This window comes from Tiliqua scincoides, chromosome 9 (assembly GCF_035046505.1).
Source record: "Tiliqua scincoides isolate rTilSci1 chromosome 9, rTilSci1.hap2, whole genome shotgun sequence".
Classification (NCBI taxonomy): Eukaryota; Metazoa; Chordata; class Lepidosauria; order Squamata; family Scincidae; genus Tiliqua; species Tiliqua scincoides.
In genome coordinates this window covers 15,336,985-15,362,605 of record NC_089829.1, presented here as the reverse complement: position 1 = coordinate 15,362,605, position 25,621 = coordinate 15,336,985, and the positions used below count along the sequence as shown (strand labels likewise).

The 25,621-nt window shown below is 44.1% G+C and overlaps 1 protein-coding gene across 1 annotated transcript in view; it reads right to left on the bottom strand.

Moving 5' to 3' along the window:
* The window catches only part of LOC136660345 (uncharacterized), a 42,987-nt gene that overhangs the window by 5,487 nt on the left and 11,879 nt on the right, over nucleotides 1-25,621 (bottom strand). The window contains exon 3 of the mRNA XM_066637475.1: nucleotides 18,464-18,582. Within this exon, the coding sequence (XP_066493572.1) occupies nucleotides 18,464-18,582 (119 nt within the window). The remainder of the gene's footprint in view (nucleotides 1-18,463; nucleotides 18,583-25,621) is intronic.

Genomic DNA, 25,621 nt, shown 5'->3' with positions numbered 1-25,621 from the left:
GCTGAATAATGCTACCCACATATTTAAAAGCATTAAGTAGGCTGACACGGCTTGCAAATCAATTATCAAAACCCCCAGTTTTTCAACTTGTAATCACCTATGGATCACATTCACTGTTTCACACAAAAGCAGATATTAAAGGGGGCCACCCCCTTAATAATAGGTAGTTCAGTTCAGGTGAACCAAGTTTGGGATTCTATGAAAAAGCAGCAAATAGTCAATTTTGATTATTTTTTAACCAGGAAGGCGAGGATCATATCATTTGGACCTGGTCTCTGACCTTGACGTGTGCACTATATAGCAATCAGAGCAGACTGAGAGGGTAAAGACAACCCCTGCTTTTGTGAATGGGTCACATTTACAGCTGAAAGCTGTAGCTGCAGTTCATGACCTCTTCCTGTAACAGATTTTTTTCAAAAGGTATGGCACCCAAGGACAAAGTTGTCAACCTCCACTGTTACAAGTCTGCATGGGAAAACTGGTGCAGTGGGGGGGGGGGTTGTAAGAAAAGAGACTTCAAGGAGCCTCTGCAGAACCAACATGGAAGAACATTCAACCTGCAAAGCAAGTTTGGAGAAAGAACACTGAGAGAAAATGGACTGCAGGAAATAAAGACTTAGGTAGGTTAAAGCAGCTTGTGGGAGGAAAAGCCCCTTGGGAATAGAAGAGTGATTCAGTCATCAAAACACCTAAAAGCTACATTCAGCCTTCCAGAGAGTCAGCTTATTACTGACATAACTAGTAGGTACCTTCAAAAGGCCTTCCCTCCATTCAAGAACAACTGGACAATTACCCCTGATAAGACACAGTCTCCCCCAATCACTTTAAGTCCAGAGGTTCCCATATTGTGGTTCTGTGGCCCATCATTAGGACACAACACAATTTTTGGTGGTTCATGAAACTGACAGGATAGACAGAATGCATCAAGAGTTAAACAACCTGCTACTGGGGGGGGGCACTGCTGCCCATCACCATCATAGTCACAAAGGCTCCAGTGACTCATACAATGAAACTTTTTTTAGGTGGTTCCCAATGGTAAAAAGCTTGGAAACTACTGCTTTAGTTCATAAACTAGCCTCAATACATCATCTCTCTACAATTGGACCCACAGGTTTCAAATCAGGCAGACTGACAAGATCCAGTGCTGTTAACTTCAACCTGCTCCCAGGACTGCCAGTCTGCTTAAGAGAGAGAACAGGTAAAATGGGAGAGGGCTGGAGAGAGCACAGCAGCATCTGGGTTGTATTCTGGCAAACACAACAGAATTGGAAAACCTCATATGGATACAATAAAAGGTACTGCAGGAAAATTGCAGCAATTGATTAAGAGGACAACACAACAGCACATCAATGCCATGACAAGGGGCACAGAAGAGACCTGGTACTTTGAGGGGAAGGGGGGCAGTCAGATCTGAGCTGCTCCAAAGCGAGTACAGCAGGAGAAGAAAATCTTCTTGTCTTTTAATATAGTGGTTCCCAAACTGTGAGCTGTGGCTCCCTACTGCCCTATATAACGTATAGGGCTGTAGCCCTAATGGAAAGTTGCGGACAATGGCCCAGTAGGTCAAGGGAGTTGTCAGTCAAAAAAGTTTGGGAACCACTGTCTTAATACAGTTGTACGCTGCTTAATGACAGGGTGCAGACCGGTATCTCTGTCATCAAGCAGGGCTTGACCTAATGCAAAGCCTCTGGAGGCAAGAGGAATGCGGGAATCGCATTCTGTGAGGCTCAGAATGCCAGAATCACACAAGGGACACGACTTCCGGTTTCCAGAAGGAAACCAGAAATCGGGCCTCGCATGCAATTGGGGCATTCTGAACCACACAGAGGCAGCACATTGATGCATGCTACCTCTAGGAACCTCAGAAAAGCCTCTGGAGGCTTGGAAGGTATGCCCAGGTCTGACCACATGACCAGCGGCAGCTGTCGCATCTACGACCCATCACTGGCCAGAAGGTTAAGGAGCACACACCTGTAGATTGTCCAAGAACAGAGGAACATCTCCTAACTGTTCACGTTCTAAGAACCAAATTTTTTATTTATACTGCTGGCCAACATAAAGCTTCCAAAGTAGCAGGCCCTTGAAATAAAAGGGTCAACAAAATTTCAAGCACAAAATCCCAGAAGCACTTACCAGTCAAAAAACAGAGGGGGGAAAACAGTGGAGAATGACACCTGAAGTTAGCTGTACAGTGCATAGTACAACTGTACTAAATCAGCTGGGCTAGGGCTGGTACAACCTCATGGCCAAGAGAGACTAAGTAGTAAACAAGGATTTCCCTGCTCCAAATCTTACCTCTACCATGTACTCACTAGATGGCCATGTCACTCTGCCATGAACTCACAACTCACTTGAGTAAGCCACCCTGTCTCAGACTCAGTCTTCCCTTGTTACAAGATGGAGAGAATACAGGAATGTCCACAGGGGTTCTGTTCCAGAACCCCCCATGGTTGACTGAAACTGTGGATACTGGTGAGCGGCCCCCCACCCTCCAAAGGTGAGATTGGCTCTGCCCCCTCACCTTGGGAGGGTCCGCTGAGCAGAGGAGGGTGCATGCCAGAGGTCCCACGGACCTGATCCATGGATAACCGAATCTGTGGATATAGGGGCCCCCTGTACTATACTGTATGTATTGGCAACCTTCAGTCTCGAAAGACTATGGTATCGCGCTCTGAAAGGTGGTTCTGGCACAGCGTCTAGTGTGGCTGAAAAGGCCAATCCGGGAGTGACAATCCCTTCCACACCGGGAGCAAGTGCAGTCTGTCCCTGGTCTGTCTCCCTGGCTATGGGCCTTCCTTCTTTGCCTCTTAGCCTCAGACTGTTGGCAAAGTGTCTCTTCAAACTGGGAAAGGCCATGCTGCACAGCCTGCCTCCAAGCGGGCCGCTCAGAGGCCAGGGTTTCCCACTTGTTGAGGTCCATCCCTAAGGCCTTCAGATCCCTCTTGCAGATGTCTTTGTATCGCAGCTGTGGTCTACCTGTAGGGCGCTTTCCTTGCACGAGTTCTCCATAGAGGAGATCCTTTGGGATCCGACCATCATCCATTCTCACGACATGACCAAGCCAACGCAGGCGTCTCTGTTTCAGCAGTGAATACATGCTAGGGATTCCAGCACGTTCCAGGACTGTGTTGTTTGGAACTTTGTCCTGCCAGGTGATGCCGAGGATGCGTCGGAGGCAGCGCATGTGGAAAGCGCTCAGTTTCCTCTCCTGTTGTGAGCGAAGAGTCCATGACTCACTGCAGTACAGAAGTGTACTCAGGACGCAAGCTCTGTAGACCTGGATCTTGGTATGTTCCGTCAGCTTCTTGTTGGACCAGACTCTCTTTGTGAGTCTGGAAAACGTGGTAGCTGCTTTACCGATGCACTTGTTTAGCTCGGTATCGAGAGAAAGAGTGTCGGAGATCGTTGAGCCAAGGTACACAAAGTCATGGACAACCTCCAGTTCATGCTCAGAGATTGTAATGCAGGGAGGTGAGTCCACATCCTGAACCATGACCTGTGTTTTCTTCAGGCTGATTGTCAGTCCAAAATCTTGGCAGGCCTTGCTAAAACGATCCATGAGCTGCTGGAGATCTTTGGCAGAGTGGGTAGTGATAGCTGCATCGTCGGCAAAGAGGAAGTCACGCAGGCATTTCAGCTGGACTTTGGACTTTGCTCTCAGTCTGGAGAGGTTGAAGAGCTTTCCATCTGATCTGGTCTGGAGATAGATGCCTTCTGTTGCAGTTCCAAAGGCCTGCTTCAGCAGGACAGCGAAGAAGATCCCAAACAAGGTTGGTGCAAGAACACAGCCCTGCTTCACGCCGCTTCGGATGTCAAAGGGGTCTGATGTGGAGCCATCAAAGACAACAGTGCCCTTCATGTCCTTGTGGAAGGATCTGATGATGCTGAGGAGCCTGGGTGGACATCCAATCTTGGGGAGAATCTTGAAGAGGCCATCCCTGCTGACCAGGTCGAAAGCCTTCGTGAGATCTATGAAGGCTATAAAGAGTGGCTGTCGTTGTTCCCTGCATTTCTCCTGCAGTTGTCTAAGGGAGAATACCATATCAGTGGTGGACCTGTTGGCTCGGAATCCACACTGTGATTCTGGATAAACGCTCTCTGCAAGTACCTGGAGCCTCTTTAGTGCAACTCGGGCAACAACTTTCCTACAACGCTAAGGAGAGAGATGCCACGGTAGTTGTTGCAGTCACCCCTGTCGCCTTTGTTCTTGTACAGCGTGATGATGTTTGCATCCCTCATGTCTTGAGGTACTCCACCTTCTCTCCAGCAGAGACAAAGGATTTCATGCAGCTCAGTGATGATGATCTCTTTGCAGCACTTTAGGACTTCAGCAGGGATGCTGTCTTTTCCAGGTGCCTTGCCAAAGGCAAGGGAGTCCAGGGCCATGTGAAGTTCTTCTAGGGTTGGTTCACTGTCAAGCTCCTCCAGCACAGGCAGGCACTCAATGTTGTTCAGCGCTTCTTCAGTGACTACATTTTCTCTGGAATATAGCTCAGAGTAGTGCTGCACCCAGCGTTCCATCTGCTGCGCCCGATCCTGGATGACCTCGCCTGTTGCAGATTTCAGAGGGGCAATTTTCTTCTGTGTTGGACCTAGGGCCTGCTTGATACCATCATACATCCCCTTGATGTTGCCCGTGTCAGCTGCTATCTGTATCTCGGAACAGAGCTGGAGCCAGTAGTCGTTAGCACATCTCCTGGCAGTCTGCTGGACTTTGCTACGAGCACCTCGGAGGACCTGCAGGTTGCGCTCACTGGGACAGGCCTTGTATGCTGCTTGAGCTCTCCTCTTTTCCTCAGTGACTGGTGTCAACTCCTCAGAGTGGGCTTCAAACCAGTCTGCTGTCTTGTTGGTCTTCTTGCCAAATATGGACAAGGCGTTGTTGTAAACGGCATTCTTGAAATGTTCCCATCTGTTGGATGCGTTTGCATCGACCGGGCCTGGAAGAGATTCCTCAAGCGCTCGTGCAAATTCCTCCACTTTTCTCTGATCCCGGGTCTTGCTCGTATCAATGCGAGGTCTTCCTTCCCTTTTCGTGTGATACAGTCGCTTTGTTTGCAGTTTCACTCTGCTGCACACCAGCGAGTGGTCGGTGTCACAGGCAGCACCCTGATAGCTGCGTGTGATCTTGATGCTGGGAAGGCTGGAGCGTCTGGTGAGAATCAGGTCGAGCTGGTGCCAGTGCTTTGATCTTGGGTGTCTCCAAGAGACTCTATGTTGGGGCTTCGTGTTGAAGAACGTGTTGCTGACACAGAGATCGTGATGACAGCAAAACTCTAGCAGGCGTTGGCCATTTTCGTTCATCTTCCCAGTGCCGAACTGACCTAAGCAAGTGGGCCACGAACTGTTATCAGCACCAACTCTAGCGTTGAAATCGCCGAGGATGAACAATGGCTCTTTTACGGGGATCTTCTTGATAGTGGTGGCCAGGTCATCATAAAATTTGTCTTTGGCTTCTGCTGGAGACGACAGAGTCGGTGCATAAGCACTGATGAGAGTGACAGGTCCTGCTGATGACTGGAGCTGAAGGGACAAAATTCTTTCACTTCCCACAGTAGGTGGGATGATGGATTTCAGCAGGGTATTTCTGACCGCAAAGCCAACACCATGTTCCCTGGTTTCGTTTGGTGGTTTTCCCTGCCAGAAGAATGAGAAATTTCGCTCCTTGACAGATCCAGAATCTGGCAGCCTTGTCTCTTGAAGGGCGACAATGTCCATCTGCAGTCTGCTCAGCTCCATGTCGATGACAGCTGTTTTGCGTGCATTGTCTATTGCTTGCAGGTCATCAGAGAAGCCAGGTGTCATTGTCCTTACATTCTGTACTATACACCTTCCAGGATTTCCTAGTCTCCATTAGGAAAAATATTTGCGAAGCAAAATTCTATACAATATGCTGAGATATCTGGGCAAAAAATGCACCAGGAAAACTGGGGAGGACATTCTGAAGAGGTATCATGAACAAGGAGCCCTCTCTCTAATCACCACCTGCCTCATCAATGGCAGAAATCATGGACAAGCATCTCTGATAACCTAATGCTCCTTTAAGACTTTGACAATGGCCAGCAGTAGAGTTGGAAGACGCTGGAGCTACTGGAAGTCCTGTCCAGAAGGGACAGGAAACCGATGCAGCGTTTAAGGACCAGCATGGTACTATGCCTCTAGCCAATCCCAGTTAGGGTGTTTTATGCTGTGAGCTAACTGAACTTTCTAAGACATCTGCCACAGCAGCCCCACCAAGGAAACACTGGAGCAAACTTTCAAGCACAGCAAGGGAAAGGGTCCACCACTCTGAAGCAGGCAAGCGGCCCAGGTTCTCTCTCCTGACCACCTTGCTAACAAAGATCCTTGCTAGTCAAGGAGGGGAGCTCTATAAGCCACAGATACTGCAGCCATGAAAAAAAATGCCTGAAAGTGTTTCTGGAGAGGCTCCTTTTGTTAAATGGTTTTGTTATTTTATTCAGAATGTGAATATGCAATTTACATGCTTTGTTAATATGGCTGAACACAACAGTATCCCAGGCACTGGTCAAGGAAGGGCTGGCAGAAAAGTCGGACCAAATCACCATTCCCCTAGAGATCAATCCCTTTTCTAAATTAAATCTGTGGAAAGCAAATATTTCTATGCATTTTCAATCCTCAGAAGTATTTTCATCAGTTGCAATAATGTAACTGAGGCAGGCAGGCAAAACAATTCCAAGGAACACACGCCTGTTCCTGGTATGATTTCTGCACCTCAGAAGACCTTGGGTACTGCAGACAATGGCACAAGCTGCTGAAACACACGAGGTTTCATATTTCTGCATCAACAAAGATTTTAAGCAACATATCAGAAGGGTACAGCTGAGAAACCACATAGCGCAAGGAGGCCAGAGTCTCACATCTCATCCCTACAGTGCAATCAACAATGTTAAGAGGGAAATGGGCAGTCAGGACAACATGCGAGTTCTCTATGCTTTCATCCAGTTATGTACAAATTCTTTCTGAACAACTCCAAAGCCATAAAAAACAGAGGAGGGCTGGAATACAGGACCCTGCAGATGAGCACATCATCAGACAGGGACACACTCAGCCACTGCAGAGGGTCTGCACTTTAGTGCCATCAAAAGAACTAACTGGAATGGAAAAACGCCAACCAGTTCAAAGACACAATCCAAAAGCAGACATATTAGATATACATGTACTGCAATCTAAGACACTTTTCTGATCATGCTTAGGTCCACCCAGGAAAAGTGTTTCCATCTTCCACTCTGTATGTATACACAAACTAGCATGATAACCATACTTTGCTACAGTATTTAACTACTTTAAATCCATTTTGACTCCAATAAACTTTCCTTTGATTGCAATGAACAATAGAAATTCAGCACAACTACCCCCATGTCAGGTAACACACTGTAATTATTGAAAGTCATGGTCCCATCAAATTTTTTTGTTTAATTAATTGCTATTTTTGTATTGTGAAGTGGTTTTGTGCTATAATAGCATAGTATCCTACCTGTGCTTCACAAAGATATTTGCAAAACTAAAATGACTGTTATTTTTCTGTTATTTTATTGTTACTATCACTTACTACCAACTTAGAAAGGCTTGTTAAAAGGGCTGGTCTGACCTCAGTTGCCATGTAGGCCACAGGTCTCTCTCAGGCAGTAGCACAGGAGAAAAAGCCAGCTACGAAGGGTTCTAGAATTCACCACAAATTTAGATTCGACCCTTTAGGGGTTGATTAGGGCAAAATCTTGAATTTAATTTTTTTTAAGCATTTGTATGGGTAACCTTTGTAAGCAAAAACCAAGTCAAAATCTCAGCTGGTCTAAGAGATATTGGGGAATCTGTGAAAATATATTTTACCCTTTTAACCCCCTTAGGTGGTGAATTTCTAAACATCCCTTCTTAGTGGGGCCTTATGTCATGGAAGAAATATAGTTCACATGAGTTCAGGTACCTAGCAAGTCTCAATATATTCTTCCATTCCCCCTCCCTCAATAAGGAGTTTATTATGACACCCTATCACAATAGTCAGTTAGGAAAAATTTATGGACCCTCGTAGACTAAGCTGAGCAGTTACCTCATCTACTTTTTGTAAACCCAATGTATTAATTGGGGTTTAAATACAATGGCTCTTAAATTACTTTTACAGAAGAGTCCATTAAGATCTACTAATCATTTTGTAATACTCCTTCTGCTTCTGATCTGCAAGGGCCCAGAACTGTTATGTTCCAAAGCAGGCTAGGTTGTCTTGCTCACCACCAGTCAAGGTTGCATCCGATGGCAGAATGGAAGGGGTATCTGCCAGCTTCTGCCCAGCACCTCAGCTCCTCCTCCCACTTCCTGGACTCAAAAAAAGGGGAATGGAACAAGATGTAGAGGTGCGAAGTGTAGAAGAGAGGAGGGCTAGAGTGCTGGAGACGCTCTAGACCAGTAGTTCTCAAAATTTTTAGAGGCTCTAGAGGCTGTTGCATGATTCATCAATGCCAAGGGGTGCAGCTATAATGGTGATTGGGCAGCAATGCACTCCCCCCAGTAGCAGCTTGTTTAACCTTTGATGCACATTGCCTAATCTGCCCTGTCAGTTTCACAAACCACCAAAAACTGGGTCACAACCCAGTGGTGGAGCCCAGACCCACAGTTTGAAAAATGCTACTCTAGCCCATCACCCTCCTCTCGTCTACTCCATTCATACTCTTCCTTTTCACATTCAAGGACTGGAAGAAGCTGAGACAGTGGTTGGTGCGCTGCTGGATATGGACAGGGCTGCTTTGCACAGCAAGACGTCATACTAGATAGGACTGGGGCATCTGACCAGTTGCCTCAGGCAGGGAGAAAATTTGAGGAATCTCCTGCTGCAAGCATACTGGGCCTTTCATCTTTTCTTCAGCAAAGCTACTTGGCACTGGAATACAGAGGAGCTGAAAGGTCTATGTATAAGCATTTTTCATGGTTCCCAACAAGAATGTAATTTAGTCTCAAACTTCTCTGAAATATCCATTTGTAATAATTAGGCAGTGCACATTACAACTGTATTAACTCATTCAATGGCTTTTAAATATTTAAAAGAACACTTGCATTCAAAGATCTGTAAAAATGTGATTGATTTTAGTGCATTAGATAAGAGCAACTAGTGAAAGGCCCATGGCTAAAACACCAGAAACAATAAAGACTGATTGATCAGCAGAACCACAAAAATGCTATTTTTCCTAAATAGTAGACAGGCTTTTTTGTTCCCCTTCTTTGGAAGGCTTGCAGTCAGTAGCATTTCTGTTTGTTTAAATATCAACCAGAATGATCACCTTTCAATTGTGTGGAATTACTGAGCCTAATCCAAGCATTTGCTAGTTCTGTAAACATGAGTGGATACATACAGCAGGGCAACATTAATGGCAAATTCTGTGCTGTATAAATTTAACACGGCACAGAGGAATTTCAATTCTGCCTCCAGGTTCTTTTAAAGACAAAACATAAAGCTAAATGGAAAATGGAACAGCTCACACAAAGCAGGGCAAGGTCTGCTTGGCATGGTGGTCAGAGTGCTGGGTTCAGAAAGGGAGACACAAATCCCCTGCTCCACTATGAAGCTTGTTGAGCATGTCATTTTCCCTCTGCAGAATTGTAGTAATGAGATAAGTACCACAGAGATTCTAAGTGTGTGTTGCAAGACACAGACAGCACACTATTGCACTGCACAAACTCACAACATACATACCAATGCCAAGATCACAGCAATATTCACAAGCATGACTAACTCAATCTTTCCTGCAACATCAAGTGATTGTTTTATGTAACAAAAGGAAGCTTCTACTGCCTCAAAAGAGAAGTCTTTCAAAGAAGCCTATACATATGTTCAGCTGCCAGTGACCAAAATGCAGCGTCCTGATACATGTGCCTGGATGAGCAAGCTTTCTGGTTCCCTTACATACAAACCTGTCTTTCCTGGATAAATTTGTATCAATACTGTTGATTTGCTCCTGGCAAGCTCAGTTGATGTGGGAGAAAACTTAGTTTTGGGTGGATTTTGGTGCTGCCAAAAGTTAGAAGTGCAGAAAGTTGTGTTGTGTTTATATTCAAAATTTACATTATAATTATAAATTATAATAACTTTAAATCGAGGGTGTTTTTGTTTGTTTTTGTATTACAAAAATGAAAGTGCAGAAAGTCATGTTACGGGTTTTTATTTCATTACCTTTTCTCCCACCACAAGCTATTGACAAAGTGGACTGCCCTGAGCTACTTCAAGGATAAGAGGAACTATAAATATTCAAATATTATGGATTCAAATTGATGTTTAAAAAAATCTGTTGATTAAAACCAGATATATTTGAATACAAACACACCTATATATTTTCTTAAAACTCTTTTCGATAAGCCTGCTTTCCTACATAAAATAACTGAACAGGAGTGCCATACTTCAATTTTGAGGACAAACACAGAAGAATCCAATATACACCATAGTATTATTGTGAGAACAAGCAGCAAAGAATATAGACAGGTTCCACTTCATGGATAAAAACTGTTCTGCCTGGTAGCCACCAAGAAGCCTTGCTTCTTCAAAGTTTGGAAAACTGTAGTTCTACCACCGAGCAATAATACTTATTTTCCCTGGCATGTGCAAAGAGCCCAAATTAAATTTCCTCAACTGCTCTTCAGTCTCTTCAGCAGATGTAAAGTCTACATGTGCAAAAAAGGCCTGTGGGTTGCATAACCAGAAGCTGTCTGCAGGCTCTGTTCAGTTGCAAGCCCAGGTGTTTTAAAAATGTTACAGCAAGCAATTAGCATGCACACTTAAAATATACACCAAGTCAAACAATTTACAGCAATTCACTCTGGCTACTGGTGCTAAGTTTAAATTTAATGTAGACTGTGCCCCTCCCCAGTCACAGAGGGACACCAGTGGCCTTGTGAAAAGGAGACCAAGAAACTAGGAAGAGCCTCCTATACTGGTCAAGGGTTGGATCGTATGATCTCCAAAGTCCCACTCAACTCTAACATGCCAGGATCCCAATATGTAATTTAAAAACTACTGTAAACCACTACCAACAGAGAGAGAAAAGGAAGGATACAAACAGGTGGAGCCTGTTTATCCACAGAATTTCCATCCGCGGATCTGGCTCAATGTGGGCCCCCTGGACCTACGTGGAGCCAGACTTGGACCCACCTGAGCCCTCCGGAGTTGTGCTCCTATCAACTCTGGAGGCTCTTCTAAGGCCTGTGGGGTCTCCACGAGCCTCAGAATAGCCTCAGGATGTTCTAGAAAGGCACTTCTGGTTTATGGGCAAAAACCAGAAGTGCCCTACTAGGATCTCCGGAAGACTTACTGAGGCTTAGAAAAGCCCCCCAAAGGCCTTGGAAGGCCCCAAAAGCATCAGAAGGTGAAACCAGAAGTTGCCATCCAATGCTTTCAAGGGCCTTTCTGAGGCCTGTGGAGACTGCATCTCAGAAATGCCTCTGGAGGTCCTAGAAGGGCACTTCTTGTTTTGGGGAGAAAACCAGAAGTGCCGTTCCAGGACCGCTGGAGGCCATTCAGAGGCCCATGGAGGTTGCATGCAGGCATTACAAAATGACCTAGGGTGGTGGTTCTCAAATTTTTAGCACCAGGACCCACTTTTTAAGTTTGAGAATCTGTCAGGACCCATCAGAAGTGATGCCATGACCGGAAGTGACATCTTCAAGCAGGAAGAGTTTTAACCATCCTAGGCTGCAATCCTACCCACACTTACCTATGAGTAAGTTCCATTTACTATCATTATTAAAAGCATATACACAGTAGCCTGTTAAAAGTAAAAATCTGTAACATTTCCCCAAATGAAGTCATATACCATGGGAGCACCAAGTCTACTATATTAAAAATAAAATACTGAAATGAATGGGGACCCACCAGAAATTGGTTTGCGACTCACTTAGTGGGTCCCAACCCACAGTTTGAGATATACTGGCCTAGGGGACACAGCAGCCACCCTTTCCTGCATTAGAGAGGTCATAACTGGTCATAACTACATTTAGGTCATAATACCTAAAGCTTCTGCAACAGGCAGGCTGCAAGGAGCTTACAAAAAAGGAATTGCAGTAGGCAGAGATTGACCTTCACCTGAGATTTCCTAAAGTGTTGCAGAATTCCTCCTATATCCCTCTGGGATTTCTGTCTTCCTGATCCATCAGCATCTTGGTTCTCCACACAAAGCTGATTAGACAGCAGAATGGTGCTCATGGTAATGGCATGGGTGGGAGGGTAACCACAGAAATTTGGGATCAGGAAGCAGCTAGCACTACATGGCACACTGGACTCCTGCAAAAGCAGCAATATTTGGGGAGATAAGTGTTTCCTGCTGTGCCAGATGCTTTACTAAGAGTCCCATCTGCAGCTCTTCCCCTCTCGTGGTGGTGGCAAAGGGGACCAATTACATTATCTCCTGATTGCCAGTGCACACAGTTTACCAATGATCATGGAAAGAGCATTAAACCTGAGATGTGGAGACACTATAAAATGACTACCACGCAGGGCCACCTGATAGCTGGAGTAAACCTCACAGGCCACAATCTACGATAAAGAAAACGAAGGGAGGAGTACGAGCCCGACAGTTGCCTTTCTGCTGGAATCCTGAAGCCACATATTTTCACCTAGATACGTTTCACTGGGTGCAGTACAAATTGGATTAGTACTCAGCACACAAGTGGCAGGAGTCCAGAGGAGGAAGTATTTTATGCTGCTTAGCTAAAAGGTGCACACGTCTACTTGCTTATACTCCTGATTCTTAAGCACATAGCAAGTCTGTGGCTTTGATGTGCCTTGAAGGAGAGAGATCACTACAGCACATCCCACTATTCCAGCTCCAAGCTTCGCAATAGACAGCTGTGCCTGTGATTAACAGCAGGTAACCTCAGTTTCTGTCAATTTAATGAACTCTGCCAAGACAGAAAGACATTCGGCAAGCCAAAAGGCTAGATGTCCCTGGGAAAGAGATTTCAGAAGATGCCTGCTCTGTTGAACTTCTTCACAAGAATGATTTCTTCCAGGATAAAGCACTGTTTGGAATACTTTGCAAATAAAAATAACACCAGAGCCAAATTAAACTGACAGTTTTGGCACTGGCTCGCTGTAACATTTTAGCATGTGGGCACTTAAATTATGCACTGCCCACTGGAAGCAAACCACTAAACATTACAATGACAGAATATGAATCTCCTTCATTTTAGCAAGAGTTGTCCAAGCACCTTCAAAATCAGCAGAAGATCGGCATCAACCTTTTGATAAGTCTCTGGTACCCATCTTGATCTGTATTGTACTTGCAAATACCAGAACAGAGCTTTTTAAACAACTGTTCACATAAAACATGTACTTCAGAGTCTCTAGCATTCTCTTCAGGAGCAAGGAGCCAACTTTTCTGGCACCTTCCACCGGCTCACTTGATAACCCAGGCCTATGCCACCTGAAAGTATGTTACCCAATCTGGCCAGAAGAGGTGGTCCAGTGAACAGTTGTCCTGCACTTTGATAAGAAACTGTTTCAATTACCACCTCTATCCTGCAAGAAAGCCAATGAACTATCCCCTACTCTTTACTCTCCTTTTCATACTGCCCTTATCGCAACCTCTCAACTCCAGTCCATCCCCATTCACAAGCTCTACTCACCAGCATGTTCCTGTGCTTGCCACTGCAGGCCTAAGAGCATGTCCAGACTGGGGTGAAAGAGGGCTGATAACCATCAGTGCTTGGTTATCAACACGAAGGCATTCCACCTCCCACCTCCTTCACGCTGCAGTTGTATGGCTGCATCCAGAGTAGAAGAAGCAGCACCAGGATCAATATGGGTGCTTGTGGGGTTCACCTCCTCCAAATTATAGCAGCTTTCAAGTCAAGGTGCTTGGTGCTGCAGCCACCTGTGTCAAGAGGGGACAATTTCCCACATTCACATAGTTTTGTCAAAGTACAGAATGAAGGGACAGACCCCTATGTCAACAAGCTAGAAACAGGAGAGGAAAGGAGCAAAGGATGAATATACACTCATTTCCATTATATATACTTAAGCAGTTGTTACAATAGAGAACAAATACGCTGCATCAAAGACTTCATGGAAAAAGTGGGTTTAAGAAGGAAGGAAGGAAGGAAGGAAGGAAGGAAGGAAGGAAGGAAGGAAGGAAGGAAGGAAGAGAGAAGGCATCACATAGGTGATCTTGGAGGCAGTTCCAGGCATAAGCGACAACAAAGAAGAAAGAGTGGAGACATCTGAAGGTGAAGGAGACCTTTGGATGGCTGGAGCTGGCAAAACTAGAGCAAAGGTCACAGGCAGATGTGCAGCAGGATATGCGGTCCGAGAGGCAGGGATGGGCAAAGCTACAGACAACCGAGGTGTGTTATAGATCTAGAGACTGCTTGGAGGGCTAAAATCACACGACACAGAAAACACTAACAAGAGGTCCAAGGTGCTATTTATACTCAAGTATCTCACAGAAGTCAAGGGCAGGTTTTGAGCCAAGAATCATGGAATTTTCTATGACCCACGAATAAGTCAAGGGTAAAACTGAGGGGCGTGTGAAATTCTTTGAAAACAACTTACCAGGAGTTGTTCTGAGGCAAAAAGTCAAAAAGAAAAACAAGGAGCCATTTTACCTTCTTTTCCAAACAGGAAAGCAGATGAAGGTGCTTATGGCAGCTGTATGCTTTATAAGGAGTACAGTACTGCACTTCCATAGCAACAGCCCTCATAAACACTACAATTCCCATAAGCACGTTCACTTCTCTTCCTATAGAAGAAGCTAAAAAGTCATTTTTGTTGTTGCCTCTGAACAATTACTGGTAAGTAAAATTGCTCCTTTTTTCTCCACCCTCTCTGTACTCTGTTTCTCATCCCAGTTCCACTCCACCTCACCATGCAGCTGCTTCAGAAGCCTCATTCAGTGCATCGACCCATGTATAAGTCAACCTGTGGTTTCCAGGGGCGATTTTTGACTTATACACAAGTATGCACAGTAGTCCCAGGGATGCAACATATACACAGCTCTGAGTGCATGGCTAGAACCTGTATGAATCAGTCACTTTAAACAAATTTATAAAACCATTTAAGGATTGGAATGAGTCACTTGCAAAAAACAAAAAACAACCTGCAATTTCCACCACAAAGTCAACGCAGTAACCATCCTTCCAACCACATAATACACCCACAAAGGCCCATTTGCAGAAAATGCCACTGCTACCACTGTTACACAGAAGCGGAATTATTCCTCAGGCAAAAGCAATGCTTACGGGCAAATAGACATGCACTATATACGGCTACACTCATTGCCACAGAACTAACCAACAGTAGAATTTATCCTGAGCACTCAAAACAAACACTAATTTTTACCACCACTCCAGCATCAACTCATGCATGTTAGGAAGCCTCAAACAACTGAAGACTGAATGAAATGGCTGGGCTAAGCCCATGATAAATTTACTATGTCTTGTTTATGGGGGCGGGGTGGGGAGAATGACTTTCAGGAAAAACAAGACACTAACAGCGATTTTAAAAGAGGTGGCATTTTGAGGATACGGATATTTCTCCACCAAGCGTTTTAAGCAAAGCTGCATAAACCAATAGAGGGTTTATACATCTTAAAACGCCATCTCAGTCACCACTTCACACACTATTTTACTCAATGGAGAGTGGTATGCTAGGGTTGCCTTCTTCCAAAGAATGTTTCTGCAGGCAGGGCCAGCCCAAAACTTCACAATGCCTGAGGTGGAGTGTGAACCCCCCCCCCCCCCGGTGATACATCAGCTTCTGCTCCTCCTAATTCTGGAAATGGCAGTAGAAGGAGCATGGAAAGTGAATGGACGAATGGAGGTGGGCACTTGTCAATAATCCCACATAGCTGGTCCAGCCTGGTGTGCGAGGAGGAGGAAATCTTTGGATACAACATGCAGCACATTTGCATGCACATTTTAAAAAATGTGTCCCCTCTTCTTTCCAGGACTTCATCTGAGCCACCCTATGCTATCTGTGTCTGTGCCACCCTGACCGTATTAAAGATGAGAAAATACGTTTCTGTGTTATGCAGTCAACCAACTGCTCTTTGTGAGAGACAGCAGTGAAGATGGAATTGCCCCTCAGATCAAGTCATTTGTTTCAACCTCTCAACAAAGGCCCATCTGCATAGGCGACAGTTTACCTCTTGCCAGATCATACAACCATTTATGCTACATAACTCAAAGCACAAATGCTTGTAATTAACGCCGTTCTAACACACAAAGGCAAGTTACAGTACTGTATATCTTGCAATCGTCTTTCTTCGATTTGCACAGAAGGCGCAGTCTCTCAAAAACAGCCATCTCTGGAATCATCTCTGCACTTTTCAGCAGGCCTTGGGCAGGGTTTCGGTGCAGATCCCCTTCACAAGACCAGGTTGCGGACAGTGCAAGCCACCCTCCTAACACACTTATCCTGACCAAGATCCTCTCATTTCCAAGACTGTACCCAGTGCTTTATTTCAAACATTTTTCCATGTCCTTAGAAATGGTGAAGGGCTCTAATTTTCAAGGGACCAAGGAAAGCCAGTAAGATGCAGAAAGCGTTTGGCAAAAGAATTTTCCCTCCCACTTCTGAGAAGACTCCCTCTATGTGTCTCATGGCCTGTGTGGACTGCAATAAGGTCAGTGACCACTTCTAAACGACAATCCTTCAATGCTACAAAAAGCATTTTCACACATTTTCAGTCAAATTCCCCTTAAATCCAATAAGGAACTCAGATCTCCAGTAACTCTAAAGTTCCAGATCCAGGGAATCTATCATTTACTTACTTCACAATCTATAGTGGCCAGTTTAGCACATCTCTAAGAAAGGCTATAAAAATACAAACTTGTCTTTCTGCACACAAGCAAAGAGATCAGAACTGGCCAAAATCAGGGCACAGGCACCCTTCTGAGAAAAGAAACAACCACAAGTTTATTGTACCACAAGTTTGTTGCTCCCTTTCAGAAGAATTGGATTTCCTTTCCTCCTTGATGCCTAAAAGCTGCAGCAACAGTTTCTAATTCTACTCCTAATGGCTAGCAAAATGGCATCACAGAAATAAAAGCTATAGTCAATTAGAGATGCAATGTGAGCTATGACCTCCAAATAGCCAAAGATAAGAATGAGTGCTGTGATAGCAAAAGTTTTCTCCAAGCAGGATGTTGGATGTTACCTAACAGCAATACTAATAAAAAGAAGCTATCAACTAAAAAATCATAATGCAGGAACTACGAAGAGCCAAATCTGTCATAAAATATTGCATGTTAAAGGAGGACAGAGTGGGTGAAGGCTATAAGTTTTATAGCCTAGAACTGCTATTCGTTTTCTTAAATCACTTTCCTGACTCTGTAGGCACCTTCTGTTGTCAAAACTCGCCATCAAGGGGTATGGTCTTGTCAGACTAAGCATATGCTTCCAGTTTTCCTTCAGAAATCTATGGGATGTGTCTTTGGCTAGCTTGAGCCCAGCAGAAATGAAACCCTCCAAAAAAGGTTGCAAACAATTCATAACAGCAACACCACTAGGATGGAAGGGCGCTTGAATGAAGAGGATTGTATCCTAAAGTTTCCTTCCTTCCACAAGAGGAAGAATCTTTCTGTAGGGAATTTTACAAAGCAACCCAGAATTTTCCCAAGCATCTAAGTTTGCACCACCTCTATTATAGGCTGAAATCAGGAGCGTTGAGGGCTGCAATTTTAACATATGCAGTAATTTAAAAAGTTACTTCAGCTGAAAGACTTGCAAATGGCTTAAACTCACACAAGGCAGAATCGAATCTTAAATCCTGCTGATTTCACTGAGAGAGATTTAAGCCGAGCTCTCCACAGAACTGGAGACTGGATTGTGCTCAAATTCTGCAGTATATTAAAACATGTTTGATAACCGTAGCTCTGACTGAGAGGTGGCATGAGAACACTAACCTCCTCACAGACTTTTTTTTACAAAATGCAAGGCCTCAATCCCAAAGCCCCCTCACATACATTGTCAATGGTTTTGAACACTTCCTTCTTCATGCACTCTTAGAAAATGCTGCATCAGACAATTCAAGTAGAGAGATTACTGCAAAGATAAGGCCAAGCATTGTCCTGACGGTTCAAAGTTTTTTCATCCCCCCCTTTATCAAATTAGCACTTGAGACTGTAGCGTACCAGAGCTATATCTTCATTAATTCCTGACAAGTGTACGAGCATTTAAATCGGACACACAAGATTCTAACTATACCTTGGAGAGAAGCAAAATGCAAGGCATGCAAACCAATGCCAACACACCTGCTACATGAAGCAGAGCCTGTTTGCTCTGCTTTGTAAAAAAGAAAACCAGAAACAATTCAAAGCTTGTGCTAGATCTTCCTATGATTTTTGTCTAAAAACCTCTGAATTTGCATTGATAGCAGCAGAGTATTTGCCACGCAGTATTTTAAATTGCAACGCTCTCAGATTTAAGAAAAACAAGGAGCAAAGTCACACAGAAGTTGGATCTAGCTACCTCATTAGTGTTCCAACGATGCCTCTCTTTTGGTAAACTGGAACATTTTGGTAGACATTCAAGCAGCTTTTTCGGTAAAAAGATTTTTACATGACTTCCATTACTGTTCCCGTGATCATCTAGAAGGAGAGGGGAAAAAAGACATTTGCATCAGAAACAAGACACAGAACAATTTGATTAATGCCTCATTGATACAAGAGGGAAAGTTTGAATAAACACAAATATTTCACCCAACAATTTATTCCCATTCATGCTTATAAATAAGCTAAGGCCGCCAACTGTCCCAGAACTGACCTTTCTGCATTCATCATGTTTTTATCCAAGGAACCCATAAAAGGCGACTGTGCACATGAAAGGGAGGCCAACATCTTTCTAGGTCTGCAATCCAAATCCTAGTTGCCGAAACCTTTGCCAAACTGCATCACAAAAAGCCTGCAGGAGAGTTGCTAGCGTTGTTTCTCACACATTTAATTTTCTTGTATACCAGGCTGATCCTATAAATAGGACAACTTAAGAGGACTTCTAAACCCTTCCTCCTTTCAAATCACAACTAGCTTCACACTAAGGTTCTGGGTCACAGAGTTTGCCTTCTTCAGAGCTTCCTTAAAGCAATCATTATGACTCTTGGCCAGAGGTCTTCTAAACCCTACCAAAGTGACCCCACTCCTCTAACAGATAGGCTGGGGCCTGACTGGGACCCACTGCATGACCACAACGGGATATAAAACTGAAGTTGCTGTAGCCTGGTCACCAAGACTGATACACAACAATCCATGTGACTCTGGCAGGAAGACTTGGTCCACAAGCAAGGTTTGTGGTTAATTTCATTACAGGCTTTACAGAGCTTAGTTCAGTTCACTTTATAAACACAGTCCTGTTATCATAAAAATGATGATGAGGAAGCAAGGACAAGATAACCTGTTCCCTCTCCAAGCAAAAGGCATCGAGGTACAACAACAACAACACAGGTATTTATATACCACCTTTCTTGGTCGTCAGATTTCTCCTCAGACTTTAATTCAAGGCGGTTTACATAGGCAGGCTGATCTAACTCCCCGTAGGGATTTTTACAATTGAAGAAAGGTTCTATCTTTCAAGAGCAATATTTAAAGCCTAAAGGATATGAACAAGTGGTGCAATACACACAACTTAGCAGTTATTTTTCTGCCATCAATGCTAGCTATGTAACTGGTGTGGCTTTTTTGTGTACATTTGAGCAAGTGCAAACTAGAATACTGCATCTGAACATTTGCCCAGTTCACTAACTAGACCAAAAGTTTGGTTAATTCACTGGACAAATAATGAGCAAGTACTTATTTTAGAACAAAAAATATTCTTTAATTAGCAACAGATGTGTAGTCACGTGTACGAAGTGCAAGGTTAAACTAGATGACCTCCAAGGTCCCTTCTATCACTAATATTGTACAATCCTAGACCTGATACTTCTATTTTTGTAATTCTCATGGGTAGTCATCTGCAGATGCAACACTGTGCAATGTATCTAAAGGGCTCTTGCTGAGTCCTTCCATCAGAGGAAGCTTAGGATGCGCCCCAGCGAAATTATCTTTTGAATAATTGTAGTGTGGGCAGATGTGAAGCCAATAGCCCACAGGGCCTTTACAGAGCATTAAGCCAGACCACAGGGTGGCAGCACTCCCTGGGTTCTTCAGCCAGCAAGATGGTATCCTAGGCAGCCTTTTGCCACCAAAGATTGCTCCTTTTTGGAGTTATAAGTGACCAGCAAGATCATTTTTGCTATGGAACTCAATTTGCCCTGCGATTGCTTCGGACCTAGCAGCCCCCTCACTTATGCCCAGCCTAGCAAGGACACCACCACAAAATTTAAAGAGCCACAGTGGCAGTCTCAGCTTCAGAGAGTATTTGACTGCTGTCAAATGAATAGGCAGACAATTGATTAGTGAGCCAACCCTAACCTGAGTCCACAATAAGGCTGGGTAATAAATTCCGAAGTAAGCAGCTTTTCATGCAGGCTGCATTTATTCAGCAGACTGGAAAGAAAGAGCAATCAGAATTAGCATCTTATCCCCTTATGATGCCAATGATCTTCAGTCGGCGTTTCGGAAGATATTACAGGTTTTTCTACCTTCAGCCTTAACAGCGAATAGATGTCAATATTCCATAAGACCAACAATAAGAGACTTTGAAAATGCATCTATGTATAAGCAACAGAGATCATCTAAGTCATCTCAACAAGCACTTCACAAATGTAAATTTCAGGGCGGGGGGGGGAGGAAGCCGGAGAGTGTTGCATTTACTGGCAGCACCAAAACTGAAAGAAGGTTCTCAAGTTACCTAGATCAGCATTTAAGCAGAGAAAAGAGATTGTGCTTTTCATGGCATTCAGATGAATACATTTTCCTTCCTGAAAATGCATTTGAAGCAAGGACATTTTTGGCATGATAGGAAAAAAACTTCAAGCTAAGAATCTTCCCTTGGGACCTAGGTAGGTAAGCAAGGGCATGTACTCAATACAAGATTCTTGATTTACTCTTGTCTACTGCCCTCTGGTACAGCTATTATCAGGACATGCTGAGTATGGGTCAGGAACAGAATGGAGATAATGCCCAATGTACACATGCAAATGGGCTTACTGAATTCTGGTTTCTCGACATGAAAGATCGGGGAAGTTGCTAGGTAGAAAATAAGGCATGCAACCATGGGTCTCGACACAGCAACTGCCATAAGATAGAACATTAACTGGTTAAAGGTTATTCTAAAGCAGTGACTCTCAACTTCTTTCATCTCATGGCACACTGACAAGGTACTAAAATTGTCAAGGTACACCATCAGCTTGATAATTGATAAGGCACACCCACTGACAGCAGGGGCTTGCATCCCCCAATGGCCCTACTAACAAATGACACTCCCCCAAATTCTTGCAGCACACCTGCAGACCATCCACTGCACACCAGTGTGTCATGGCACAGTGGTTGAAAATGGCTGCTCTAAAGGTGAAGCAAGAAGAAATAAGAGCTGTGCAGTTGAGGACTCAACAGGGGGAGTACAGACGCACAAGCATTTCCCTTCGGAGCAATGGAAGGAGGGGACAGCAAAGCACTGCAATAATTCAGACTGCAGCTCTAGAGCCTTTTTCTGAAGCTCACACCTGAATGCCAGCTTCTGGTGAATAGTACTAATTACACATACCTTAAGTCTCAAGGACTCTTCCCAACAAGAGAAAAAGAAAAGAATGAAGCACAAACTCCTAACAAACACCCTTGAATTTTTTCTCACTTAGGAAAGAATGAGGCACCACTTACAGAATTCAGAAACTCCCCCCCCCCCAAAAAAAAACCACAAATCCACACAAAGAACTTATGGAATGGTCTATGTGTTCCGCCAAGGATGAGGGGACAAGCTCGTCAGCATACAAGCACAAAGCCCTTCTCTCTATTCAGAAGTCAGGTCTACAATAGCATCAGACTGAATTTCTAAAAGCTGTATGATTGGTACTGTGAGAGTCAGGCCTCTTTGAATTGTCAACGAACTGGCCAAGTTGGAGGAAGGTAGGAGACGATTGCTTTTTTTAAGCCAATGGTAACAGTGGACACTGACATGTTATTTCACAAAGCTAGAGCAATGCCCTTCCTACAACTTCTAAAGTTACCAGTTCATTCCACGCAGTGGCCAAATGGATGGACCAGGCCAAGAGCATCTCCCACATTAGCATCTCCTGCATTCTCAGTGCCCAGGAACTTCTTCTGCATTAGCTACACCTTGGCGGACAAGAAAAGACACTTCAATTAAGAACCAAATAGGTGCACTCGCTTTCTACTGAATCCAGGTGCGGGGCAAGAAGAGAGATAAAGTGGAACTATGACCCCCAAACCCCAATGCACAATGAAAGAACAAGCAAAGCCTCATATCAAAATTCAGTGAAGTTCAAACTGAATCACCAGTCCTACATCCAAGGACTAAGGCAACCTGTTCCAGGAAGACACCATATGAAGGAGACTCTTGGGTGTTGTAAACGACTTCCCCTTGAGATATGTGGGATACCAAAGTCCTGGACAACTCCCCAAGTCCTGCACATAATTCATCTAACGCAGCTATAGTACGGTCTAAAGCTCAAAAATGGAAGAACTACCAACAAAGGCCAACTAATAAAAGTCCCTAAAGAGTTCTGAATTAATTACACACTATAAAGTCCTGGTAATTTTATAGCCTCGTTCACATTCCCTGCACTTCATCCTCCCAAAGGAGGCAACATGGACCATAAAATTTTAAAGCACACAACAGCAAATCACTCCCCCCTCACCCCCACACACAGCTTTTTAACTGGGACTTAAATCTTCTGGTGACCCAAAGAGATATACTTGGAACTATAAGTTCCAAGCCAGGGTCGTGTAGTGGTTTGGGAGGTGGACTTAGACCTGGATGATCCAGGTTCAAATCCCCCCTCAGCCACAAAGCTTCCTGGGTGACCTTGGGCCAGTCACTTTCTCTCAGCCTCACCTACCTCACAGGGTTGTTGTGAGGACAAGGAGGAGGGGAGGAGCAGCAGCTGTGTAAACCGCCCTGAGCTCTTTGGAGGAAGGGCGGTATAAAAATGTGAATAAATAAATAAATAAAAATAAGTTGTTAACTGTCACAGTTTGGGGGCAAAGTATTTTACTAGCTTTGATGTTTCTTCTCTTTTCCACCACAGGATGACACCCTCCCCTGCCAGAGCAGTTCACAACATAAAATAACATAAAACATTGATACTTTGCCATTCCATCCATCAGGATCCATGAAGTATAACTTTGTATGAATACATGTATGAATCAATGAAGACGCAACAACAACTTGACAAGTCTGTACAGATGCTTCTGTGAAGCATTTCAAGCAAGTCTCACTTGAGGTAATTACAAAAATCAACATACTTGATGTTGAATGACCCCTTCACATGATTAAGGATTCCCACATCTGCCACACAATCTGACATGTGGAAAGTCAGCTGCTCACCTTATGGTGATAGCTCATCTCAATGGCACACCCCATGCACACTCCTTCAGTTTACACCAGATCCACTGGAGGTTTCCTTGCTCTGGACTGGATGCATTTCTCCTAGTACCTCAGAAGTAAGAAGCCAGAACTCAAACGACAGCAGACCATCTAAGGCCAATTGCAGCAAGGACATTTCTGCACATAAGAGCAAACTCAGCTTCATTATTTCCAATTTGCAAAACGGTCAAATGCTTCCTGAAATGCAAATAATTCTTTAATAGCAAGTGGCAAGTGAGGGCTACAGAAGCAACTTCACTCAAACAGTTAAGCCCAGTTGCAGGTTGCACACCATCTGCCCTGCAGTTGCTTTTCATTTGTGCTTTATGATTATTATACCATTGTACTGTGGGCTCTGCTAAGTTGATTTCTGGTGGCCTGGTGCATGGACAGTATTGTTTGGTGGCAGGACCTATACATTTGTGCAGGAACTGCATGCCAACTGACAGCCATTTTCTGTGGGAAATGCAACACTGATGAAAGTGAGCAACCAGTCTCAGCATTTACCCATGCCAGCCTTATGAGGAAAGGCCACAATGTTTGGGTTCTTCAGTCTAGAAAGGAGGTGTTTGAGGGGGGACAAGATTGAGACACATAAAATTTACATATGGGATGGAGTGGATAGAGGTAAGATTTTTTTTCTTTCTTGTGCAGCACCAGAATGAGGTGCTGTGCAACCAATACATCAACTAAACTTGAATGGCAAGACAGGACAAAAAAAAAAAAAAAGAAAGGAAACTTTTTTCACTTAGTGTGTAACTAATGTGTAGAACTTTCCACATAATATTGTGATGGCACCTGGCCTAGATGCCTTGAAAGGGGGAATAGACAGATTGATGGAAGAAAAGTCTATCAAAGGTTACAAGCCATGGTGCCTAGATGCAACTGCTAGGTTTTAGAGGTGACCTATTTCTGAATATCAGGTGCAAGGGAATGGAAACAGGATGCAGCTACCACATTGTCTTGTATACTCCCAGGGGCATCTGGTAGAGGCCACTGCAAGATATAAGAAGCTGGACTAGGTAGGCAGTTGGCCTGATCCAGCAGGGCTCTTACATCTGACAAGTCTTTAGTAACCAAGTATGGAGGCAAGAACAGGTAAAATAGAAATTCAATTACTTTGAATTCTCACTAATGTGCTTCATCTGTGACAAGCCTACATCACTCAGACAGCAGGTGGGGGTTCGCATGAGAGAATGCTCCTCAATATATGAGTGCTTCCATTTCTTTCTGCAAGGAACTTTTGTACAAAGCAGTGTTTCTCAACCAGTGGTATGGGTACCACCAGTGGTACTTCACGTGGTGTCTGGTTGTACTTGTGGGACCCCCAGACATCTGCTGCCTGGCAGTGAGATGAGTGACTTGACGCTGCAAGCATTGGTAGGGGACTTGGCTTGGTGGGAAGAGCTCCAAAGCACACTTTCCACACATTCTAAAAAGCCCTCATGCCTACCCTGAGCCCCTTACTGGTGTTTTTCACTTTGCATCTGGACTCTCAATCCATCATCAGTGGTTACTTCCAGTGGTACTTCCAATTGGTGGATCATGTGAAGTGGTACGGCGGGGAATAAATGTTGAGAGAAACTGGTATAGAGGAGATTCGGTCACACAGGTGCTCACTGTTGTCTGAACTGGTACAGTCCAGATACCAGGTTACAACCTTAGTAAGAATTAAGTCTACATCATAGGCAGCACCTGAATGCCTTCAGGATGTTCTTGGGGCAATTAGTAAACATCAGTCCAAAATGAATTGTTCCTGCTAGTTCCAATTAAAAAAATACACCTTCACAAGCTGCTTGGCTGCTCTTTTTAGGATATTTCCTACTGCTAAAGAAGACAGTGGTGTCAGCTTGGGCCTTTGGCTGCCCCTATTATCCCATATGCTCGGATTAGGTAAAAAAGAGGCAAAAGTTGTTCTTCAGAACTAAACTATATCATACAAGAAGTGTGCAGAAGGCCACAGCAGTAGCAGGAAATCTCCCTCACAAGTCAGTAGCCAGACTTCTGAAGGAGAACAGGGAAATGTATTTAAACCAAGTTACTGCTCAGGGCAGATTATTCCTCTAGGCAATGTTAGCCTTGAGAAAAGTATTTTTGAGAGAGGAAATAAAGACCTGTCATTGGAAACAAAGCGCTGTACAACCACCCAGT